Source organism: Oncorhynchus tshawytscha, linkage group LG20 (assembly GCF_018296145.1).
Source record: "Oncorhynchus tshawytscha isolate Ot180627B linkage group LG20, Otsh_v2.0, whole genome shotgun sequence".
Lineage (NCBI taxonomy): Eukaryota > Metazoa > Chordata > Actinopteri > Salmoniformes > Salmonidae > Oncorhynchus > Oncorhynchus tshawytscha.
The window spans coordinates 17,653,211-17,676,903 of NC_056448.1; the positions used below are offsets into that span (position 1 = coordinate 17,653,211).

The following is a 23,693-nucleotide window of genomic DNA, read 5'->3' on the forward strand; positions in this document are numbered from 1 at the left end:
TCTGCAGTTGCATCATAATCGCTACTTCGAGACCCTCCATGCAGTGGATGTTGGATCGACCATAATGAGCTCATACTGTGAACATGTTTCATTTAAACGCACTCATTTCCTATTGTAGGGGAAATGTTTGAAGACATTGAAAGGCCACAGCAACTATGTCTTCTGCTGCAACTTTAATCCCCAGTCCAATCTCATCGTGTCTGGATCAGTGAGTCCTACCTACTAATGCAACACTGCTATTGTAATATTTAGAAAATATATATATATAGAAAATGTTATTCTCAACCCTGATTTTTACCAAGGAGTGATGAATATTTGTTGCTGTGTGTGCTAACATGAGTTCTCTTCTAGTTTGACGAGAGTGTGCGGATATGGGATGTTAAAACCGGCAAATGCTTGAAGACCCTGCCGGCCCACTCTGACCCAGTCTCTGCAGTAAGAGATTATGCACATGTAGACACCTTCAATGAACCTAAAAACAATGTACTTCAGATAATTGATTTTTCTGCTTATTAGCTTATAGTAGTTGATTATCACACCATCTGGTCAGTGTGCATTCGGAAAGTATTCAGACCCCTTGACTTTTTCCACATTTTTTACGTTACAGCCTTATTCTAAAACGGATTAAGTTGTTTTTTTTACCCCTCATCAATCTACACACAATACCCCATAATGACAGTGCAAAAACAGGTTTTATTAATGTTTGCAAATGTATAAATAAAAAAACTGGAATTTACAGAAGTATTCAGACCCTTTACTTAGTACTTTTTTGAAACACCTTTGGTAGCGGTTGCAGCCTTAAGTCTTTTTGGGTACACCTGTATTTTGGGGAGTTCCTCACATTCTTCTCTGCAGATCCTCTCATGCTCTGTCAGGTTGAATGGGGAGCGTTGCTGCACAGAGATGTTTGATCGGGTTCAAGTCCGGGCTCTGGCTGAGCTACTCAAGGACATTCAGAGACTTGTCCCGAAGCCACTCCTGCAGTGTCTTGGCTGTGTGCTTATGGTTGTTGTCCTGTTGGAAGGTGAACCTTTGCCCCAGTCTGATGTCCTGAGCGCTTTGGAGCAGGTTTTCATCAAGGATCTCTCTACTTTGCTCCATTCATCTTTCCCTCGATCCTGACTAGTCTCCTAGTCCCTGCCGCTGAAAAACATCCCCACAGCATGATGCTGCCACCACTATGCTTCACAGTACGGATGGTGCCAGGTTACCCCCAGATGTGACGCTTGGCTTTCAGGCCAAAGAGTTCAATCTTGGTTTGATCAGACCAGAGAATCTTGTTTCTAATGGTCTGAGAGTCTTTAGGTGCATTTGGCAAAATCTAAGTGGGCTGTCAGGTGCCTTGTACTGAGGAGTGGCTTCTGTCTGGTCACTCTTCCATAGCGGCCTGGTTGGTGGAGTGCTGCAGAGATGGTTGTCCTTCTGGCACTGGACATCTCCCATCTCCACAGAGGAACTCTAGAGCTCTTTGAGTGACCATCGGGTGCTTGGTCACCTCCCTGACCAAGGCCCTTGTCACCCAATTGTTTAGTTTGGACAGGCAGCCAGCTCTAGGAAGAGTCTTGGTGGTTCCAAACTTCTTCCATTTAAGAATGATGGAGGCCACTGTGTTCTTGGGGACCTTCAATGCTGCAGAAATGTTTTGGTACCCTTCCCCAGATCTGTGCCTCGACACAATCCTGTCTCGGCGCACTACGGACAATTCCTTCGACCTCATGGCTTGGTTTTTGCTCTGACATGAACTGTCAACTATTGGACCTTTTTATATAGACAGGTGTGTGCCTTTTCAAAATCATGTCCAATCAATTTAATTTACCACAGGTGGATTCCAGTAAAGTTGTGGAAACAGCTCAAGGATGATCAATGGAAACAGGATGCACCTGAACTCAATTTCGAGTCTCATAGCAAAGTGTTTGAATACTTATGTAAATAAGGTTTTTCTGTGTGGGTTTTTTTAAAACAAAAAAAACTGTCTTCACTTTGTCATTATGGGGTATTGTGTGTAGATTGCTGAGGAAATGTGTTTATTTAATCAATTTTAGAAGAAGGCTGTAACAACAAAATGTGGAAAAAGGGGTCTGAATACTTTCCGAAGGCACTGTACATCTCTAATCTGCTCTATGTTGCTGTGTAGGTACATTTCAACAGAGATGGCTCATTGATTGTGTCTAGCAGCTACGATGGCCTCTGGTGAGGGATTTAAAAAATATATATATTTTGTTGAATGTACTTTGCCTGTAAGTAACTTAATGACCTAAAAGAACATCTGCGTTTTAATGATGGCCAATTTAACATAAATATGGGGAGTGTTTGGATATCATTTGAGAAATGTATTGACGTTAATATCATATCTGTCCATAGCCGAATCTGGGACACAGCATCGGGACAATGTCTGAAAACACTAATTGGTAAGCTTCACCAGCCAGAATGGCAGCATCTGTAACCAGGTTTCAATCCAACCTTTTTTATTTGTTTGCATATCGGATAAAATGTCTCAACAGGCCGGATGGAAACTATCAAATTGTTGGTACATTTCCTAAATTTTGACAAAATCAAATGCGCTAGACGGGTGAATCATTTTCTTGTCTGTTATTAGATCATGTGACAAATTGCAGTGTTAACTATTTATTGTGGAATAACCATCATATCGACTTAAATTTGCAGTCACTTGCAGTATGTTGTGTCGTCCCACTACCTGGACTTAAAAAAAGCATGCACAGTCTATTAGGCTACAGATCAAACAAGTTCTGATGAACTTCACAGGGTGGTGAAAGTGGAAGGTGATGAGTTAGATGCTGCTTTCCTCAACAGATATCCAGGGTGTTCATTTTTATGCTGGTGACATGATTGATTATTGGCTGTCAATTGACAAATAAAAATGATCCTGCTCTTTATAATCTCATCATGTATCCGCTGCACTAGAGCGCAGTCTAAGACCATAGTTTGGCACTTTTGCTGTTCATCACAGAATTCTTTGTTGTGCCAAAACCATCAATGGAGTTGTAAATGGGATGGAAACGCATAGAATGTCTGTTTTTTAAATTCTGTTAATGAAAAGTTATATGACAACGTGCTTTTTCTGTGGCCTACGTCATTACGCACGGCCTTTTATTCGCAAGATGCCATTGCTGGTAAAATGTGCATATTTTGTGTGAATATTCTAATATTTGCTTATGTTTTCATACATTAAATTTTTTTCTATAAATGTATGGGAAATATAAAATTGTATAGTATTTTTCTTTGAGTGAATTCTTCGGTCTTTTGCAGATGATGACAACCCCCCGGTGTCATTTGTGAAGTTCTCACCAAATGGCAAATACATTCTGGCTGCCACATTGGACAAGTGAGTGTTAGATTATCAGTAGAGAACTTTCCCTTAAACTCAGTAGGATATGACATGTGCACAGTACCACGGCATCTTTGTCATGCGCTACTGCACCAGTAGTGGGCCCTATTGGACTGTCCAGTACCACTATACCAAAGCGTTTCATTTGGGAAGGAACGCTCAAGCAAATCTACAAAAAAAAAAAAGGACTTCATCACTCATAAATGCTAATTAATCATTCACCATCGTTTCTGTTGGGATGCTGTCTTCTAATGGGGATTATTATGATTTATTTTAGCACCCTGAAGCTTTGGGACTACAGCAAAGGAAAGGTAAGATGTCTTCATGTTCCAACCATGGTGTTGTGGAATGCTCTTTATTCAGATGTTTCAGTTCTCTTCAGTAAGTGTTCTCCTCTCATTCTAGTGCTTGAAAACATACACCGGCCACAAAAACGAAAAGTACTGCATATTTGCAAATTTCTCTGTCACCGGTGGAAAGGTATTATTTATTTTTTTAATAAAATATAATTTAAAAAATAATAAGACAAAAAAAAAAAGGTGGATTTACGAGATGATGACTTGTATGCTTTTCCCAATAGCTTCTTATAAAGTATCATTCTTTTATGCTCTGCATCTCTCAGTGGATTGTCTCTGGCTCGGAGGACAACATGGTGTACATCTGGAACCTGCAGACCAAGGAGATCGTACAGAAACTACAGGGTCATACAGGTAGAGTAGTCAGAGCTTGATAAAACTGATTACTACTTTGAGGTGAAAAATGCTCACAAAATGTCTGTTTCATTCTCTGCTTTTCTCTTCTCCCTCCTGCCATCTCTGTCCTAGATGTGGTGATTTCTACTGCCTGCCACCCCACAGAGAACATCATTGCGTCTGCGGCGCTAGAAAACGACAAAACCATCAAACTGTGGAGGAGCGACTGCTAAGCCCCCGTGCGTGCTTATTGTATTTTCATTTTATTGTACTTTTCATTTGACTGTTTTTAGCTGGACCCGAATGCCTTGAGGACTGAGCCTCAACTAGAAGAAGAAAAGGAACGCAAGTCCAGAACATCACCACAACCACACACCTACCCTTCACCCAGAACCAGAGCAAACCCCAACTCAACCACCACAACCCTCTGCTTGGTCTTGCTTGTGCCCTTACATGCTCTACTATCTCTGCCTTACTCTTACTGTGAGCTGGAGGTTTGTGTTTCATCAATTGGAATATGAGAATCACCCTTTGTCATTCATGAGGAAAATGGTCACATTGTATCTTATGCTTTTACTCTCTATGTGTAGGTGTCTTAGTATTGATACACACTTTGTTTTTGCCAGATTGGATTGGCCTCAAGTAAGTTCTCCTATTCACCATGTAAGGTGTTTTTTCTTCAGACTAACAGGCTGCTTCACTGTTTTGGTGTCTGACATTTCACTTTTAACAACTGTAAGTCTCATTGAAATGCAGTAGATCAGTAGCCTGGTCACAGATCTGTTTGTGTCAGGCCAAACATGTTGGTGACATGATAGAGCAAACAGATCTGTGACCAGGCTAATGGATAAGTGGTAACTGTCATATTTCCAATACTTGTAATTAAACAGTCCGTATGAAGAGGTGTTGAAACAAAGCTTCATACAGGGGAGAGCTTGAGGTTAATTTTTGTTTTGTTGTATTTATCATAAAACAATATTCAAAGCTCAGAATGCATTGAAGGGGTTAAATACATTTTTGACAAATGGGCGAGTTTTACTGGCTGGACAATTTCCATAGCGTGTCGAGTTTAATTAGACATACAATCTATTTCAACACGGAGTTTAGTTTTGCCAGCAGTTTCTCAACCACTTCTCTACAAGTCACTCAACTAACAGTTTCTCTAGTTTAGTATCAACACTATGCTCGGACACAGCGAGCGCTGCCTTGTTCTGAACTCCTACATTTTACTAGGTGTATTCTGATTCTGTATAATACATTGTTGGTGCTCAACTGATCCCTCTAGAATTCACAGGTGTAAACGGTGGGTTGAGAAGTCAATCGATGAAGGGGCTCTTGCCTGTACTGTCAGTGCATTTTACTGGTCTCCACTCAACCCTTGTATTCAAAGTAATGTCAATTGTGAGGAAAGAAATGAACTCCGAGGCTGTTTTTCATTTGGATTATTATTTTAGAGATGCATCCAGTCCATTGCCTTGCACTGTTCTTATGTTGGCCCTGACTCGTGTCTGGCTGTCATTACGTTAACACAACCTGGTTTAGATTTCAAAGCACAGTGACCAAATGCAAGTATTTTTGTGCTCCACATTCTGTACATATTGCTACATCAACATATGTGTTAAGGCGAGCAATATTCTTGGCTGTCTTTCTGTGTCGTTCTTGTTTAACTGTCTTGATAGCTAGTAGTTCAATACACAACATGGACTTGTTTTCCTGCTCTCCCTTCTGGATGTTCATTGCACTGCAGTGGTATCAAGGACTGCATGAAATTCTGTGTCTGCATTTAGTCAATCTGGATTTTGTGAATTTGCATTTGACAGCTATATCTTGTGAATTAATAAAGAGCATTTTTTAAGATGTTAAATGTGGTGATCAGTGGCACTTTCTAAACAAAGTCGCTATAACTGCGTGACGACGTTAGAGCCACTGAACATGCCAATTGGCATGTGTTTTGTTGATCATTTGAAAACGAGATTTCATTATTGGAGGTGTTTCCTAGCCGATTCCGCGTTTGGTTAATGTTTTACCCCCTTGAGACAGACGCGGAATGTTGACTATTTTGCGAAGGATGTTTTAAGTTGAGCAGTTTTACATCGTAACGTAAAAAATGCGCAACGTGTTGCCTTATGTGAACAAAGTCGGAGCTGCTGGGCAGGTCTGTCAATTTAAGCTAATTAGATCGAGCAATCTCAGCTGCTGTTCAACCCATGTTAGTAGGAAAATGGACATAATCAAATCAAAACCCAACCTTCATGGATGTTCCAAACTTCGATGAGACTCACTTTATGACCAATTATCCTATTTAAACTAGTCCATTTTGAATAACTGTTTCTGACTCGAATCGATGTCTCACAGGCTGTTTCCAGGCAGTCCTCTTTAAATGTAATTTTATTAGGGGAGAGGACAACACATAACAGCACAAAGATAAAAGGAGCATCAACAACATTTACTTTGAGATTTTTTTAATAATCTTTTTGTCTTTCCATGAAAGATAGAATATCGGAGAACAACCCACAAAGAACAGATGACGTTTTCCAACTCTTTAAAAATAGACAAAAATGTAATGAGAGGACAATCTCATCTTGTATCGATAGGCCCGAAAAGGCAAAGTATAGGCGACAGTTACCAGGGTGTCACTGCAACCACTCTTCTCACCTTTTTCCTTCCCCATTTTAAATCAACATTTACACAAACAATGTATACAACAGCCCACAGGAGGAAAATGGCAGGTACAGAGTACATAAGCAAGGGATAAAATGACCTTTGTACAAAAATACATGTCAAGAAGTTTTCTTTCTTTCTTGACATTTTGCTGAATTCGACAAAGAAATCTGTGATTGTGTCATGAGCTCAGCGTTTCCTGATAACGTTGAACATACAAGTTGCTAAGCAATAAATAGATTTTGGAGGGGTTCATGTCTTTTGTGTGTAATAACCCGTTTTTTGTTGTTGCTGTTTTCAGGTCCCATATAGAACAGCTGTTAGCTGGTGAGGGTTAGGGCTTTGCGGTCCTTGTATTATGCTGGTTGATTGAAGACTTGCTTTTAGAGAATCGAGGTCAATGTAAAAAAAGTACATGACATTTTTTGACAAACACCAAGAAACTATTGAGTATAACACTGGAATCAGGCCTGGCTCAGATAGTTTTAACTGAACTACTTGTCTCCCTGTTGCTCTAAATTAACTGGAAACACAGAACGAATTTAGAGATATTTATAAATATGTACACATATAGACAAAATATAGCTTTATGGTATATAAAGCATTTTCCGTAGCTATTCATTCTATCATTTCTGTATCCGTCCAGAGGACCCTTCTCTGTCCAATCCCTGCAGGAGTGAGCGAGCTTGCACATCTGCGTATGGCTTTAACGTACAGTATACACCTGGGGTCTTGAATCACATTAACCTGATCAAGCAGAGAATAGGAGACATCAGACACAAGTGAGCAGGTGTACATCTAAAAAGCATGTGGTTATTTTTCTGAAACGTTTGATTTGACCTACTCATGTTCCAGAGAATTACTTTTACTAGTGCTTAAATTGGTATCATTTGAACAATGAGCCAATTCATTTTTTTTTTTTTTACAATTACAATTAGCCTCGATTAAAAATATTGTTTAGACAGAATTGGCCTAAACACAAATCTTCTTCTCCTAAATAGTTTAAAATATGACCTAATGAAAATACAATCACCGCACTAAAATACACAAGCTAGATTTGAACTAAGGACGTGTCAATCAATCCTGCTGAGGTTATTGTTATTCATTCAATCTTTCTGCAAGCAAACACGTTGAGGTTTTGACTGACCAAAGACAAAAATGAACATTGATAATGTCATGAAAAAGTGCCATTTCTGGTTAAATACTTGTACAAAATTCAAGTAATGTTGCAGTGCTGCATCTCTTCCACTAGGGGGAAGTCACAGCTCTCCCATAGTCACCAAATTCTCTATTCTCGCTGGTCAAACTCTCTATCGCAAAGCAAATGTTCTATTCTATTTCTCTGTGGCTCTCCCTAGTCTGCTATCATAATGTGGACTGCCAAACTCGCTCCTGGATCTCTGATAAAGTTGACTGAAATCCAAAGCAGTCTGCTGTCCTCCAGGACAGGGTTTAACCACCCCTTTTAGAATAACAGCGAAACCACTCCATGGACAATCTTTGGAGAAAAGAAACACTAGATGCATAGTTATGCAGCAGCTGTAGCATAGAAAGAAAAAAAGCGCAATATGGGCATATAGCAGATTTATACATAACGTTACATATTTAACATTTTCATTTGACTTAAATGAAACTGTTGTCCACAGAAGTGCAGGCTATGGATCCCTCTGAGGGTGAGGGGAGGCTGGGCAGCAGAGTAGTCAACAGTCTCTGTCTCTTCACCAGGCCCACATCCTCCAGTCAGAGTGGATGGATGGCCTGGGCCTCAGCCTGATCTGGCTGCCCCAGAGGTGAGCTTGCAATGGAGCAGCATGGGCTCCACAATACTGAGGTTAAGTGCCAAGCAATAAGAGTACATCTAGCCATAAACATGACTGCATTGAAGCAGAGCGGGGGGGCGGGGTAAAAACAGAGGTAATTTCAAATTGTTTTGCAAATTAATAATTAAACATATACCATCAATACTGTGTGTGTGGTTGTAATGTCCAGTACAGGTCAAAGACCTTCTAAAGCTAGCTTACACTGTGAGGAACAGCAGGCTTGGTTGCTGTGTGAAGGTCAATCATGGTGTGTTGAAATTCACAGAAGAGTGGAACAAAAGGTCTCAGAGGTGGACAAAGACATGGCATCACTTTAAAAAGCACTTAGTTCAGATCAGCGGACACTATTTCCTTACAGTACAGTTCAGTCAAATCATCTGTCTATTTCTTCTTCATTTTGTGGTCACCTTAACTCAGACAGGAAACAGGACAAATAATTGTAGTACGAGAACATATATCTGTTTGCTTTCCTTCCGGTGGCAACCTTCCAGATCACACAGTAATGACATGTAGTATAGGGCCTATGTCAGGGAGACTCCAGATACACACTGTGCCTAACGTCAGTCCAGTACACCAGAATGAGTAGTTCCAGAGAGAAGCTTCTCTGTGCAGACAGTCACGCCACATGGAGGTCATGGTCCTAAGAGGCCACACTGCAGGCTTTCACTCCAATCAGTCTCTGAAGCTATATGAGCCTCTGAACACTGGACCGATGTAGCGTCTCTCCTCTCATGTTCAAACAGTGCTAATAGAATAAGGAGATGTGGAGAAACGGCTGAGTTTGGGTTCAGAGACCTGAGTGGAGCACCGTTCATCTACATGTTCTCACCTCTGAGTCCTTGTCTACAATACACCTCAAAACAGACCCAACCGGACCAGTCCGGACTGTATTGGACCAGACAAGACCGGGCCTGGCTCCTCCCCTCTGCACACAGAACATTAAGTTAGTTCTAAAAGTGAGACGGCTCCAATCAGAGCCAGGGACAGCCCATGCAGCCCCGCCTCTCTTCAACAAGTCCAAAACACGATTGTCCCAATTACTACGCTGCTGTGCATCCAATGATGGAACAGTTAAAGATACACCTGCAGACAGCTACATGTTACACCTGGTCTACTCTGCTGTTGTTTCACCTTACAAAACAATGGCTTCAAACACTTATTTTCTCCTCGGTCCGTTTCATCTCCAGTCCATCGTTGTCTCTCATGAGTTATATATATATTTATATTTATATATTTGTACAATATATAAAACAGACCCATATACATTGAACTTGTTTTTTGAAACACATCAAAGAGGGTAGAAAGGGAGGAGACATCAGTCTCTCAAGGGGGAACGGTTTGCAGGACCACTCTCGCTGTCCAGCGGGTTAGGGGTGGAGGGGGCGGGGGGGAACACGGGTGACGCACAGCCTGCAGTTATGTCATTTGGTGGGGCGCCTCTAGCATCTCCATGAGGAAGGTGTCGATGGGCGTGTCCCCGATGAGCTTGAAAAAGAACAGGTGCTCCAGACACTTCAGACCAATGGAGCGCAGGGCTGGTAACCGTAGCAACAGCTTGGCAAACCTAACCCAATCAAAGACACAAAGCAGTGATTAGCGTGACAGAAAATAAGACATGGATTTAGACAAGATGTTGTCTCAAATGTTGATGTACAGTAAGTTATGACAGGGTTGCCCATGACATAATTGTACATGTACAATATAAACATAAAGCACTTTCTGCCAAACACACTGACAGACGAGTGGAGGAAGAGCGAGAAAAGAGAGATATAAAGAAAGAGAGGGAGGTATGTGTATTCGTACCTGCCAGGCTGATCTGGGTATTTCTGTTTGCAGTAGGCCTCCAGAGAGGCGTAGACCTTCTCTCTCAAAGCCTCCACCTCACCTGGGTTAGACAGGCCTTTAGAGTCTGAGTAGAGACACACACAGACACGCACTGCATCAGACAACTAGGCACAACAGTCACAGGATACCAGGTATGAATGTATGTACAGCCTGGCTGCCCCTGAAGGCTAACACCTGCATGTTGTCATCAGAAGGCTTTAAGACAAATGACATGTGAGCTGCCCTACTGGTCTGGGTCTCCTATACGGTGCCTTCAGAAAGCATTCACACCCCTTAACTTTTCCCACATTATGTTGTGTTACAAAGTGGGATTAACATTGATTTAATTGTCATTTTTTGGTCAACGATCTACAAAAAAATACTCTGTAATGTCAAATTCTAACATTTGATCAAATAAAATATGAAAAATAAAACATATATCTTGATTAGATAAGTATTCACACCCCTGTCAATATATGTTAGAATCCTCTTTGACAGACATTACAGCTGGGAGTAATCTGAGAGTTTTGCACACCTTGATAGTACAATATATTTTTTTCAATTCTTCAAGCTCTCTCAAGTTTTTTTGCTGATCAATGCTCAACACACATTTTCAAGTCTTGCCATAGATCTTTAAGCTGATTTAAAGATGCACTCTCAAACTTTTTGATAATTTTAGCCAGTAGTTTTGAAAGTGATGCTCATGAGCCAAAAGTAGTCCCCGTTTTGTTGTGTACTACGTCATTAAATTGTGTACTACGTCATTAAATTGTGTACTATGTCATCTTAAATATATATATATATATATATATTTGTATGATATGTTGTAAATCCAATTCGTAATATATGTTACAACATTGTTGTGCTTAAGATCCTGGAGTGCATCTTAAAATCTCTTAAGGATCCGCCCCTTTTTTTTAAATGACAGACCCACATCTAACTGCCTGTAGCTCAGGGATCTGAAGCACGGATATTTTTTTATATATATTTTTTAGACTGATCCAATGAACCATTGTATTTCTGTTCAAAATGTTGTGTTAAGACTGCCCAAATGTGCCTAATTGGTTTATTAATAACTTTTCAAGTTCATAACTGTGCACTCTCCTCAAACAATAACATGGTATTATTTCACTGTAATAGCTACTGTGAATTGGACAGTGCAGTTAGATTAACAAGAATTTAAGCTTTCTGCCAATATCAGATATGTCTATGTCCTAGGAAATGTTGTTGCTACTTACAACCTCGTGCTAATCGCATTAGCCTACGTTAGCTCAACCGTCCCGTGGGGGACCCACCGATCCTGAGTCAAAACTGCAACTAGGCCACTCAGGAACATTCAATGTCGTCTTGGTAAGCAACTCCAGTGTATATTTGGCCTGTATTTTAGGTTATTGTCCTGCTGAAAGGTGAATTTGTCACCCAGTGTCTGTTGGAAAGCAGACTGAACCAAGTTTTCGTCTAGGATTTTACCTGTGCTTAGCGCTATATTCAGTTTCTTTTTACTAAAAAAACTCCCTAGTCCTTGGCAAAGACAAGCATACCCATAACATGATGCAGCCACCACCATGCTTGAAAATATGAAGAGCGGTACTCAGTGACATGTTGTGTTGGATTTGCTTCAAACATAATGCTTTGTATTCAGGACAAAAAGTTAATGTCTGTGGCACATTTATTGCAGTGCTTACTTTAGTGTTTTTTGCAAACAGGATGCATGTTTTGGAATATTTGTATTCTATACACGCTTCCTTCTTTTAACTCTGTCATTTATGTTAGTATTGTGGTGTAAATACAATTTTGTTGATCTAGCCTCAGTTTTCTGATATCACAACCATTAAATTCTCTTTTAAAGTCACCTTGGCCTCATGGTGAAATCCCTGTGTGGTTTCCTTCCTCCCCTGCAACTGAGTTAGCATCTTTGTAGTGACTGGGTGTATTGATGCACCATCCAAAGTTTAAATAGTAAATTCACCATGCTTAAAGGGATATTCAGTGTCTGCTTTTTTTAAATACAAAATCTGTGAACTTCTTTGCAAACCATTGGAAAACCTCCCTGGTCTTTGTGGTTGAATCTGTGCTTAAAATTCACTACTTGACTGAGGGACCTTACAGATAATTGTATGTGTGGGGTACAGTGATGGGGTAATCATAAAAAAAATCATGTGAACCACTATTACTGCACAGAGAATGAGTCCATGTGATTTGTTAAGCACATTTTTACTCTTTAAATGATTTAGGCCGCAACAAAGGGGTTGAATACTTATCGACATTTCAGCTTTTCATATTTAATTAATTTGTAAAAGATTGATGGTTGTCCTTCTGGAAGTTTCTTACATCTCCACAGAGGAATTCTAGAGCTCTGTCACGTCATTTCCGGTCACAACTTGCAGGCTTGTTTTCGAGTTGCTGTGCGTTTTGTTGCCAACCTGCTTTGCTACCTGACAACTTTACGGTTTTCACTTTTTAATTACCGTTCATATATTTATTTATTTTTTCCTCAACTTTTTCACTCCGGACGCTTTATCTGGACACGATTCGTCAGGACCTCCAACAGCCGAAGCTAAGTAGTGACATTAACATGATGCCTTCTAATTGCAGCCGCTGTACTCGCCTTACGGCGAGGATAGCTGTGCTGCAAGCCCAGCTTCAGACGCAATCGTTAGGCAAGGGTAATTTCAGTGTAGGAAAGGATGAAACAGCGTCTGTGCCACCAGTAAGTACAGATAGTAGTATAAATCCCCTGGCACAGTCCCCGCAGCCGGACAACTTTCTCACGGTTTCTGGAAGGAAATGCTGTAGGAACGCTCAACCGGTGTCGCTCATTCAGCCGACAGAAACTTTCAACCGGTTTTCCCCATTAAGCAGCGGGTCGGAGTCAGAGGCCGATTCTTCTCTGGTCTCTACTCCTCCCGTTACGGGGTCTGAGACGCCGAAGCTTCCCACCATTAGCTCTGACAAATTGAAAACTCTAGTCGCTGGCGACTCCATTACCCACAGTATTAGACTTAAAGCGAATCATCCAGCGATCATACACTGTTTACCCGGGGCAGGGCTACCGACGTTAAGGCTAATCTGAAGATGGTGCTGGCTAAAGCTAAAACTGGCGAGTGTAGAGAGTATAGAGATATTGTTATCCACGTCGGCACCAACGATGTTAGGATGAAACAGTCAGAGATCACCAAGCGCAACATAGCTTCTGCGTGCATATCAGCTAGAAAGATGTGTCGGCATCGAGTAATTGTCTCTGGCCCCCTCCCAGTTAGGGGGAGTGATGAGCTCTACAGCAGAGTCTCACAACTCAATCGCTGGTTGAAAACTGTTTTCTGCCCCTCCCAAAAGATAGAATTTGTAGATAATTGGCCCTCTTTCTGGGACTCACCCACAAACAGGACCAAGCCTGACCTGCTGAGGAGTGACGGACTCCATCCTAGCTGGAGGGGTGCTCTCATCTTATCTACCAACATAGACAGGGCTCTAACTCCTCTAGCTCCACAATGAAATAGGGTGCAGGCCAGGCAGCAGGCTGTTAGCCAGCCTGCCAGCATAGTGGAGTCTGCCACTAGCACAGTCAGTGTAGTCAGCTCAGCTATCACCATTGAGACCGTGTCTGTGCCTCGACCTAGGTTGGGCAAAACTAAACATGGCGGTGTTCGCCTTAGCAATCTCACTAGGATAAAGACCACCTCCATTCCTGTCATTACTGAAAGAGATCATGATACCTCACATCTCAAAATAGGGCTACTTAATGTTAGATCCCTTACTTCAAAGGCAATTATAGTCAATGAACTAATCACTGATCATAATCTTGATGTGATTGGCCTGACTGAAACATGGCTTAAGCCTGATGAATTTACTGTTTTAAATGAGGCCTCACCTCCTGGCTACACTAGTGACCATATCCCCGTGCATCCCGCAAAGGCGGAGGGGTTGCTAACATTTACGATAGCAAATTTCAATTTACAAAAAAAAAAAATGACGTTTTCGTCTTTTGAGCTTCTAGTCATGAAATCTATGCAGCCTACTCAATCACTTTTTATAGCTACTGTTTACAGGCCTCCTGGGCCATATACAGCGTTTCTCACTGAGTTCCCTGAATTCCTATCGGACCTTGTAGTCATAGCAGATAATATTCTAATCTTTGGTGACTTTAATATTCACATGGAAAAGTCCACAGACCCACTCCAAAAGGCTTTCGGAGCCATCATCGACTCAGTGGGTTTTGTCCAACATGTCTCTGGACCCACTCACTGTCACAGTCATACGCTGGACCTAGTTTTGTCCCATGGAATAAATGTGGTGGATCTTAATGTTTTTCCTCATAATCCTGGACGATCGGACCACCATTTTATTACGTTTGCAATTGCAACAAATAATCTGCTCAGACCCCAACCAAGGAACATCAAAAGTCGTGCTATAAATTCACAGACAACACAAAGATTCCTTGATGCCCTTTCAGACTCCCTCTGCCTACCCAAGGACGCCAGAGGACAAAAATCAGTTAACCACCTAACTGAGGATCTCAATTTAACCTTGCGCAATACCCTAGATGCAGTTGCACCCCTAAAAACTAAAAAAAATTCTCATAAGAAACTAGCTCCCTGGTACACAGAAAATACCCGAGCTCTGAAGCAAGCTTCCAGAAAATTGGAACGGAAATGGCGCCACACCAAACTGGAAGTCTTCCGACTAGCTTGGAAGGACGGTACCGTGCAGTACCGAAGAGCCCTTACTGCTGCTCGATCATCCTATTTTTCTAACTTAATTGAGGAAAATAAGAACAATCCGAAATTCCTTTTTGATACTGTCGCAAAGCTAACTAAAAAGCAGCATTCCCCAAGAGAGGATGACTTTCACTTTAGCAGTGATAAATTCATGAACTTCTTTGAGGAAAAGATTATGATTATTAGAAAGCAAATTACGGACTCCTCTTTAAACCTGCGTATTCCTCCAAACCTCAGTTGTCCTGAGTCTGCACAACTCTGCCAGGACCTAGGATCAAGAGAGACGCTCAAGTGTTTTAGTACTATATCTCTTGACACAATGATGAAAATAATCATGGCCTCTAAACCTTCAAGCTGCATACTGGACCCTATTCCAACTAAACTACTGAAAGAGCTGCTTCCTGTGCTTGGCCCTCCTATGTTGAACATAATAAACGGCTCTCTATCCACTGGATGTGTACCAAACTCACTAAAAGTGGCAGTAATAAAGCCTCTCTTGAAAAAGCCAAACCTTGACCCAGAAAATGTAAAAAACTATCGGCCTATATCGAATCTTCCATTCCTCTCAAAATTTTTAGAGAAGGCTGTTGCTCAGCAACTCACTGCCTTCCTGAAGACAAACAATGTATACGAAATGCTTCAGTCTGGTTTTAGACCCCATCATAGCACTGAGATGGCACTTGTGAAGGTGGTAAATTACATTTTAATGGCATCGGACCGAGGCTCTGCATCTGTCCTCGTGCTCCTAGACCTTAGTGCTGCTTTTGATACCATCGATCACCACATTCTTTTGGAGAGATTGGAAACCCAAATTGGTCTACACGGACATGTTCTGGCCTGGTTTAGATCTTATCTGTCGGAAAGATATCAGTTTGTCTCTGTGAATGGTTTGTCCTCTGACAAATCAACTGTAAATTTCGGTGTTCCTCAAGGTTCCGTTTTAGGACCACTATTGTTTTCACTATATATTTTACCTCTTGGGGATGTTATTCGAAAACATAATGTAAACTTTCACTGCTATGCGGATGACACACAGCTGTACATTTCAATGAAACATGGTGAAGCCCCAAAATTGCCCTCGCTAGAAGCATGTGTTTCAGACATAAGGAAGTGGATGGCTGCAAACGTTCTACTATTAAACTCGGACAAAACAGAGATGCTTGTTCTAGGTCCCAAGAAACAAAGAAATCTTCTGTTGAATCTGACAATTAATCTTAATGGTTGTACAGTCGTCTCAAATAAATCTGTGAAGGACCTCGGCGTTACTCTGGACCCTGATCTCTCTTTTGAAGAACATATCAAGACCATTTCGAGGACAGCTTTTTTCCATCTACGTAACATTGCACAAATCAGAAACTTTCTGTCCAAAAATGATGCAGAAAAATTAATCCATGCTTTTGTCACTTCTAGGTTAGACTACTGCAATGCTCTATTTTCCGGCTACCCGGATAAAGCACTAAATAAACTTCAGTTAGTGCTAAATACGGCTGCTAGAATCCTGACTAGAACCAAAAAATTTGATCATATTACTCCAGTGCTAGCCTCTCTACACTGGCTTCCTGTCAAAGCAAGGGCTGATTTCAAGGTTTTACTGCTAACCTACAAAGCATTACATGGGCTTGCTCCTACCTATCTCTCTGATTTGGTCCTGCCGTACATACCTACACGTACGCTACGGTCACAAGAAGCAGGCCTCCTAATTGTCCCTAGAATTTCTAAGCAAACAGCTGGAGGCAGGGCTTTCTCCTATAGAGCTCCATTTTTATGGAACGGTCTGCCTACCCATGTCAGAGACGCAAACTCGGTCTCAACCTTTAAGTCTTTACTGAAGACTCATCTCTTCAGTGGGTCATATGATTGAGTGTAGTCTGGCCCAGGAGTGGGAGGGTGAACGGAAAGGCTCTGGAGCAACGAACCGCCCTTGCTGTCTCTGCCTGGCCGGTTCCCCTCTTTCCACTGGGATTCTCTGCCTCTAACCCTATTACAGGGGCTGAGTCACTGGCTTACTGGGGCTCTCTCATGCCGTCCCTGGAGGGGGTGCGTCACCTGAGTGGGTTGATTCACTGTTGTGGTCATCCTGTCTGGGTTGGCGCCCCCCCCTTGGGTTGTGCCGTGGCGGAGATCTTTGTGGGCTATACTCAGCCTTGTCTCAGGATGGTAAGCAGGTGGTTGAAGATATCCCTCTAGTGGTGTGGGGGCTGTGCTTTGGCAAAGTGGGTGGGGTTATATCCTTCCTGTTTGGCCCTGTCCGGGGGTGTCCTCGGATGGGGCCACAGTGTCTCCTGACCCCTCCTGTCTCAGCCTCCAGTATTTATGCTGCAGTAGTTTATGTGTCGGGGGGCTGGGGTCAGTTTGTTATATCTGGAGTACTTCTCCTGTCCTATTCGGTGTTCTGTGTGAATCTAAGTCTGCGTTCTCTAATTCTCTCCTTCTCTCTTTCTTTCTCTCTCTCGGAGGACCTGAGCCCTAGGACCATGCCCCAGGACTACCTGACATGACTCCTTGCTGTCCCCAGTCCACCTGGCCTTGCTGCTGTTCCAGTTTCAACTGACCTGATCCCTAGGACCATGCCCCAGGACTACCTGACATGATGACTCCTTGCTGTCCTCAGTCCACCTGGCCATGCTGCTGCTCCAGTTTCAACTTCCACCTGACTGTGCTGCTGCTCCAATTTCAACTGTTCTGCCTTATTATTATTCGACCATGCTGGTCATTTATGAACATTTGAACATCTTGGCCATGTTCTGTTATAATCTCCACCCGGCACAGCCAGAAGAGGACTGGCCACCCCACATAGCCTGGTTCCTCTCTAGGTTTCTTCCTAGGTTTTGGCCTTTCTAGGGAGTTTTTCCTAGCCACCGTGCTTCTACACCTGCATTGCTTGCTGTTTGGGGTTTTAGGCTGGGTTTCTGTACAGCACTGAGATATCAGCTGATGTACGAAGGGCTATATAAATAAATTTGATTTGATTTGATTCTAAAAACAAAACACCACTTTGACATGATAGAGTATTGGGTGTAGATTAGTAACACAAGACTTCAATTTAATGCATTTTAAATTCAGACTGTAACACAAAAAATGTGTAAAAAGTCAAGGGGTGTGAAAACTTTCTGAAGGCACTGTACATATGCATGGTAATTCTCCCCAAAACACAGGCTGGATGAGGCAACACATGAACAGTTGAAGTTTACATACACCTTAGCCAAATACATTTAAACTCAGTTTTTCCACAATCCCTGACATTTAATTATAGTAAAAAGTCCCTGTTTTAGGTCAGTTAGGATCATCACTTTATTTTAAGAACGTGAAATGTCAGAATAATAGCAGAGAGAATGATTTCAGCTTTAATTTCTTTCATCACATTCTCAGTGGGTCAGAAGTTTACATACACTCAATTAGTATTTGGTAGCAATGCCTTTCAATTGTTTAACTTGGGTCAAACTTTTCGGGTAGCCTTCCACAAGCTTCCCACAATAAGTTGGGTGAATTTTGGCCCATTCCTCCTGACAGAGCTGTTGTAACTGAGTCAGGTTTGTAGGCCTCCTTGCTCGCACATGCTTTTTCAGATATGCCCACAAAATGTCTAAAGGATGGAGGTCAGGGCTTTGTGATGGCCACTCCAATACCTTGACTTTGTTGTCCTTAAGCCATTTTGCAACAACTTTGGAAGTATGCTTGGGGTCATTGTTCATTTGGAAGACCCATTTGCGACAAAGCTTTAACTTCCTGATTGATGTCTTGAGACGTTGCTTCAATATATTCACATAATTTTCCTGCCTCAAAATGCCATCTATTTTGTGAAGTGCACCAGTCCCTCCTGCAGCAAAGCACCCCCACAACATGATGCTGCCACCCCCGTGCTTCACGGTTGGGATGGTGTTCTTCGGCTTGCAAGCCTCCCCATTTTTCCTCCAAACATAACGATGGTCATTATAGCCAAACAGTTCTATTTTTGTTTCATCAGACCAGAGGACATTTCTCCAAACAGTACAATCTTTGTCCCCATGTGCAGTTGCAAACCAAAGTCTGGCTTTTTATGGCGGTTCTGGAGCAGTGGCTTCTTCCTTGCTGAGCGGCCTTTCGGGTTATGTCGATATAGGACTCGTTTTACTGTGGATATAGATACTTTTATACCTGTTTCTTCCAGCATGATCACAAGGTCCTTTGCTGTTGTTCTGGGATTGATTTGCACTTTTCACACCAAAGTGCATTCAGCTCTAGGAGACAGAACGAGTCTCCTTCCTGAGCATTATAACGGCTGCATGGTCTCATGGTGTTTATACTTGCATACTATTGTTTGTACAGATGAACGTGGTGCTTTCAGGCGTTTGGAAATTGCTCCCAATGATGAACCAGACTTGTGGAGGTCTACAGTTGTTTTTCTGAGGTCTTGGCTGATTTCTTTTGATTTTCCCATGATGTCAAGCCAAGAGGCACTGAGTTTGTAGGTAGACATTGAAATACATCCACAGGTACACCCCCAATTGACTAAAATTATGTAAATTATCCTATCAGAAGCTTCTAAAGCCATGACATAATTTTCTGGAATTTTCCAAGCTGCTTAAAGGCACAGCCAATTTAGTGTATGTAAACTTCTGACCCACTGGAATTGTGATACAGTGAATCATAAGTGAAATAATCTGTCTGTAAACAATTGTTGGAAAAATTACTTGTGTCATGCACAAAGTAGATGTCCTAACCCACTTGCCAAAACTATAGTTTGTTAACAAGAAATGTGTGGAGTGGTTGAAAAATGAGTTTTAATGTCTCCAACCTAAGTGTATGTAAACTTCAACTGTACGCTACACTTCTGATTCAACATTTATTGCAACACTTTTCTGGGTCTGATTGGTTACCAGCAAGTGAAAAGGCCTAAATACAGCAATACTCTCATCTCAGTGTGGGAAAGGACTCAGCCTCTCTGAATCCCAGCATTCCCTCTGTTAGGCCATCTCCGTGAGCTGCTCCTAATTAGGGCAAAGTAGACTGTGATCTGTTCCAGAGCAAGGTCTGTAGCAGAGTGACTCTGGAGGACAGAGGAGCAGTCTGTCCTGGGAGAATGAGGCCCGCCGGAGCCCCTGTGGGCCAGTGGCACGCTCCCACACTGCTCTTTGTCTCCGGGGCCATGGCACAGACTCATTAAAGACAGGGAGCGCGTCTGGTGCCAGTGGGGCAGGGCTGGCACGGGCACTCAGCATGGTAATGAAGATAACCCTGGCCTGTACCATAGAGCAGAGGGCTAGCAGAGGGCTTTAGTGGAGGGCACTGTGGGCACTTTCGTAGTTGGGAGAAACCACGGCAGGAACAAGGGACTGGTGGGGTGGTAGTGTGTGTGTGTGAAGGCTTCACATGTATGCAAGTTCACCGGTATCACAGGCAGTCATTGTTTGTGAGGTCAGAGTAGCAGGAACAGAGCCCTTTATTGTATTATTATAATCTAAATAGAAGGTTCTGGATTAAAGGGGTGTTAGGAGTGTGTGATACCTGGGTTGAAGAGGACGATAGCTCGAAGGCAACCCAGCTCTGTCTTGTCCATCTGCATGTCTCTCATCTTGGATACCAGTTCTGTGAGCACTCTGGATGGAAAGAGGGAGACACATAGACAGGCTCTTAGAGATCTGACCATCAGCCAGCAACACCTCCGTAGGTCAGCATTCATTACACCCTCCTTTATCTACAGGTGTAACTCAATGGAAACTCAGTACAAATCAATTCACAACACGGCCCAAACTGCCCTGACACACAGGGAATGGTCAACCAGCGGAAAATCGCACAGCCCTGCCTACACCACGTAATTCAAGCTGCTTTAGAACATGGCTGAGAAAAGGACATCCATGAACGACTTAGCACAAACACAATCCCAGACTAACGTGTGACATCACAATGGCGGGGCGGCGTTTCGGGAGTGTGATGCTACCGCTCGATCTCCTCACCCCTCTATGATTCCTTCACGCCCGCTCTCTATCTCTTCACCTCCCTCTGTCTCTCTCTCTCTCCACTTCTCTCTGTCTCTCTCTCCACCTCCACCTCCCTCTCTCTCTCTCCACCTCCTTCTGTCTCTCTCCACCTCCCTCTGTCTCTCTCCACCTCCCTCTGTCTCTCTCCACCTCCCTCTGTCTCTCTCCACCTCCCTCGGTCTCTGTCCACATCCCTCTATCTCTCCCTCTCTCTCCATATCCCTCTCTCTCCACATCCCTCTATCTCTCCCTCTCTCTCCACCTCCCTATTTCTCTCTCTCTCCACATCCCTCTCTCTCCACCTCCCTGTCTCTCTCTCTCTCCACATCCCTCTCTCTCCACTCCCTGTCATCCGTCTCTCTCTCTCTCTCCACCTCCCTCTGTCTCTCTCTCGCTCTCCACCTCCCTCTGTCTCTCTCTCGCTCTCCACCTCCCTCTGTCTCTCTCTCGCTCTCCACCTCCCTCTGTCTCTCTTCAATTCGCTCTCCACCTCCCTCTGTCTCTCTTGCGCTCTCCACCTCCCTGTCTATAAAGTCTCAAAAATTAACAGTAAACTCCACCTCCCATCTGTCTCTCTCTATATATACAGTGTTCTCCACCTCCACAAGATAAAATAAATAAGCTGTCTATTTACAGTGGTGTTTGTTCCACCTCCCTCCCTCTGTCTCTCACAAATCTTGCTGCTGTGATGGCACCTCCCTCCCCAGTCTGTCTCTTTGTGGATCTGTGTAATCTGCTCTCCTCCTCCCTCCCTCTGTCTCTCTCGCTCTCCGCCTCCCTCTCTCTCTCGCTCTCCACCTCCCTCTGTCTCTCTCTTGCTCTCCACCTCCTTTGTCTCTCTCTCTCCACCTCCCTCCCTCTGTCTCCCTCGCTCTCCACCTCCCTCTGTCTCTCTCTCGCTCTCCACCTCCCTCCCTCTGTCTCTCTCGCTCCACCTCCCTGTCTCTCTCTCGCTCTCCACCTCCCTCTGTCTCTCTCTTGCTCTCCACCTCCTTTTGTCTCTCTCTCGCTCTCCACCTCCCTCTGTCTCTCTCGCTCTCCCTCTGTCTCTCTCTCGCTCTCCACCTCCCTCCCTCTGTCTCTCTCTCGCTCTCCACCTCCCTCCCTCTGTTTCTCTCGCTCTCCACCTCCCTCCTCCTCTCTCCTCTCCCTCTCTCTCTCTCTCGCTCTCCACCTCCCTCTGTCTCTCTCTTGCTCTCCACCTCCTTTTGTCTCTCTCTCGCTCTCCACCTCCCTCTGTCTCTCTCGCTCTCCACCTCCCTCTGTCTCTCTCTCGCTCTCCACCTCCCTCCCTCTGTTTCTCTCGCTCTCCACCTCCCTCCCTCTGTCTCTCTCGCTCTCCACTCTCCCCTCCCTCTGTCTCTCTGCTCTCCACCTCCCTCTGTCTCTCTCGCTCCACCTCCCTCTGTCTCTCTCTCGCTCTCCACCTCCCTCTGTCTCTCTCTTGCTCTCCACCTCCTTTTGTCTCTCTCTCGCTCTCCACCTCCCTCTGTCTCTCTCGCTCTCCCTCTGTCTCTCTCGCTCTCCACCTCCCTCTGTCTCTCTCTCGCTCTCCACCTCCCTCCCTCTGTTTCTCTCGCTCTCCACCTCCCTCCCTCTGTCTCTCTCTCGCTCTCCACCTCCCTCCCTCTGTCGCTCTCTCTCTCTCTGAGACGAAAGTCGATTTCAGCTCATCCTAATTTAATTTGCCCGTTGGAACAATGAGGGTAAAAAAAGAATTGAGTGCTTAAGTTAACCACCCTCTTCAGAGAGGAGGATATAGAGCTACATTATCAGTCATCTTAATGCAGAGATGTAATCCATCCTTTGGAAGTAGTGAACTGGCAGTATGCTAATCACTGAGCACAGACTCCCAGCTGGGGATAGAGGGAGAGAGAGATGTAGGAAGAGAGAGAGGGGGGAGAGAGAGAAGAGAGAGACGGAAAGAGAGAAAGATGAGAGAAGGAGAGCAGAGGGAGAGATAAGTGGGAAAGAGAGAGAGAGAGAGAGAGAGAGCGGTCAGGGAGAGAGCTGTTGCCCTCTACAAAACACTTCAGTTAGCGACTCAGCACGCCAGGGGGCCACAGGGTTTAGAGTTTACAATACTGACTATCTGTTGGATTGATCTCACACTGGATGGCTTGATCAACGTCTGTGTACACTGAGAAGGAATACTTGATACTGTTCTTTTCTATTCATCTGTCAATAAAAATGTGACTGAAAAATGAACGATCACACAATAGGCATCAAATGTGATTCATGGAAAAGAAGGTAAATATCGGCCTTGGAATTGTCACAGTCTGCCGTGGGATTGCATGTCAAAAGAGTGTGATTTCATCAGGAACGCACATAAATTGATTTCTTCAGAAACTCTGACTGAGGTCTCCATCTCCATTTTCACTGTTACATGTTAGGGCCTACCCTAATCGTGGAATCTTAGTAATAAAGAATAACACAGCAACCAAACGAAATGTATTTCACAAAGCTGATTGTATCAAGGCAGTGCCAACAGGGTGATGATGACTACCTGTCAAAGATGGCTCCCACTCCAGCACTGTGGGCGCTGTTACGATGGACGTGTAGCCCTGTTGCCAGGAGGATCCCATCTTTCACCGCTATCGAACGGTGCGAGAAGGATGCGATGAGGAGCTCGTTCCACCCTGAGGGAAGACAGAGAAGGAAGAATAAGGAGAGAT

The 23,693-nt window shown here is 43.5% G+C and overlaps 2 protein-coding genes across 8 annotated transcripts in view; one reads left to right on the forward strand and one right to left on the reverse strand.

Moving 5' to 3' along the window:
• The window catches only part of LOC112219366 (WD repeat-containing protein 5), a 29,194-nt gene extending 23,292 nt beyond the window's left edge, over positions 1-5,902 (forward strand). Inside the window, exons 6-14 of the mRNA XM_024380552.2 lie at positions 119-208; positions 352-435; positions 2,135-2,190; positions 2,362-2,408; positions 3,268-3,343; positions 3,624-3,657; positions 3,752-3,826; positions 3,969-4,056; positions 4,171-5,902. Of these exons, the coding sequence (XP_024236320.1) occupies positions 119-208; positions 352-435; positions 2,135-2,190; positions 2,362-2,408; positions 3,268-3,343; positions 3,624-3,657; positions 3,752-3,826; positions 3,969-4,056; positions 4,171-4,271 (651 nt within the window). The 3' untranslated portion in view covers positions 4,272-5,902. The remainder of the gene's footprint in view (positions 1-118; positions 209-351; positions 436-2,134; positions 2,191-2,361; positions 2,409-3,267; positions 3,344-3,623; positions 3,658-3,751; positions 3,827-3,968; positions 4,057-4,170) is intronic.
• A 581-nt stretch (positions 5,903-6,483) lies between these two features.
• The window catches only part of LOC112219734 (retinoic acid receptor RXR-alpha-A), a 157,861-nt gene continuing 140,651 nt past the window's right edge, over positions 6,484-23,693 (reverse strand). For 6 of the 7 annotated variants that reach the window (XM_042302299.1, XM_042302298.1, XM_042302297.1 and 3 more), the window contains exons 8-11: positions 23,525-23,657; positions 20,546-20,637; positions 10,323-10,428; positions 7,549-10,083 (exon numbers count right to left, since the gene is read on the reverse strand). In XM_042302299.1, coding sequence (XP_042158233.1) covers positions 9,936-10,083; positions 10,323-10,428; positions 20,546-20,637; positions 23,525-23,657 — 479 coding nt within the window. In that variant the 3' untranslated portion in view covers positions 7,549-9,935. Of the gene's footprint in view, positions 10,084-10,322; positions 10,429-20,545; positions 20,638-23,524; positions 23,658-23,693 lie in introns of all 7 variants that reach the window. The other variant, XM_042302296.1, reaches the window with a different exon arrangement.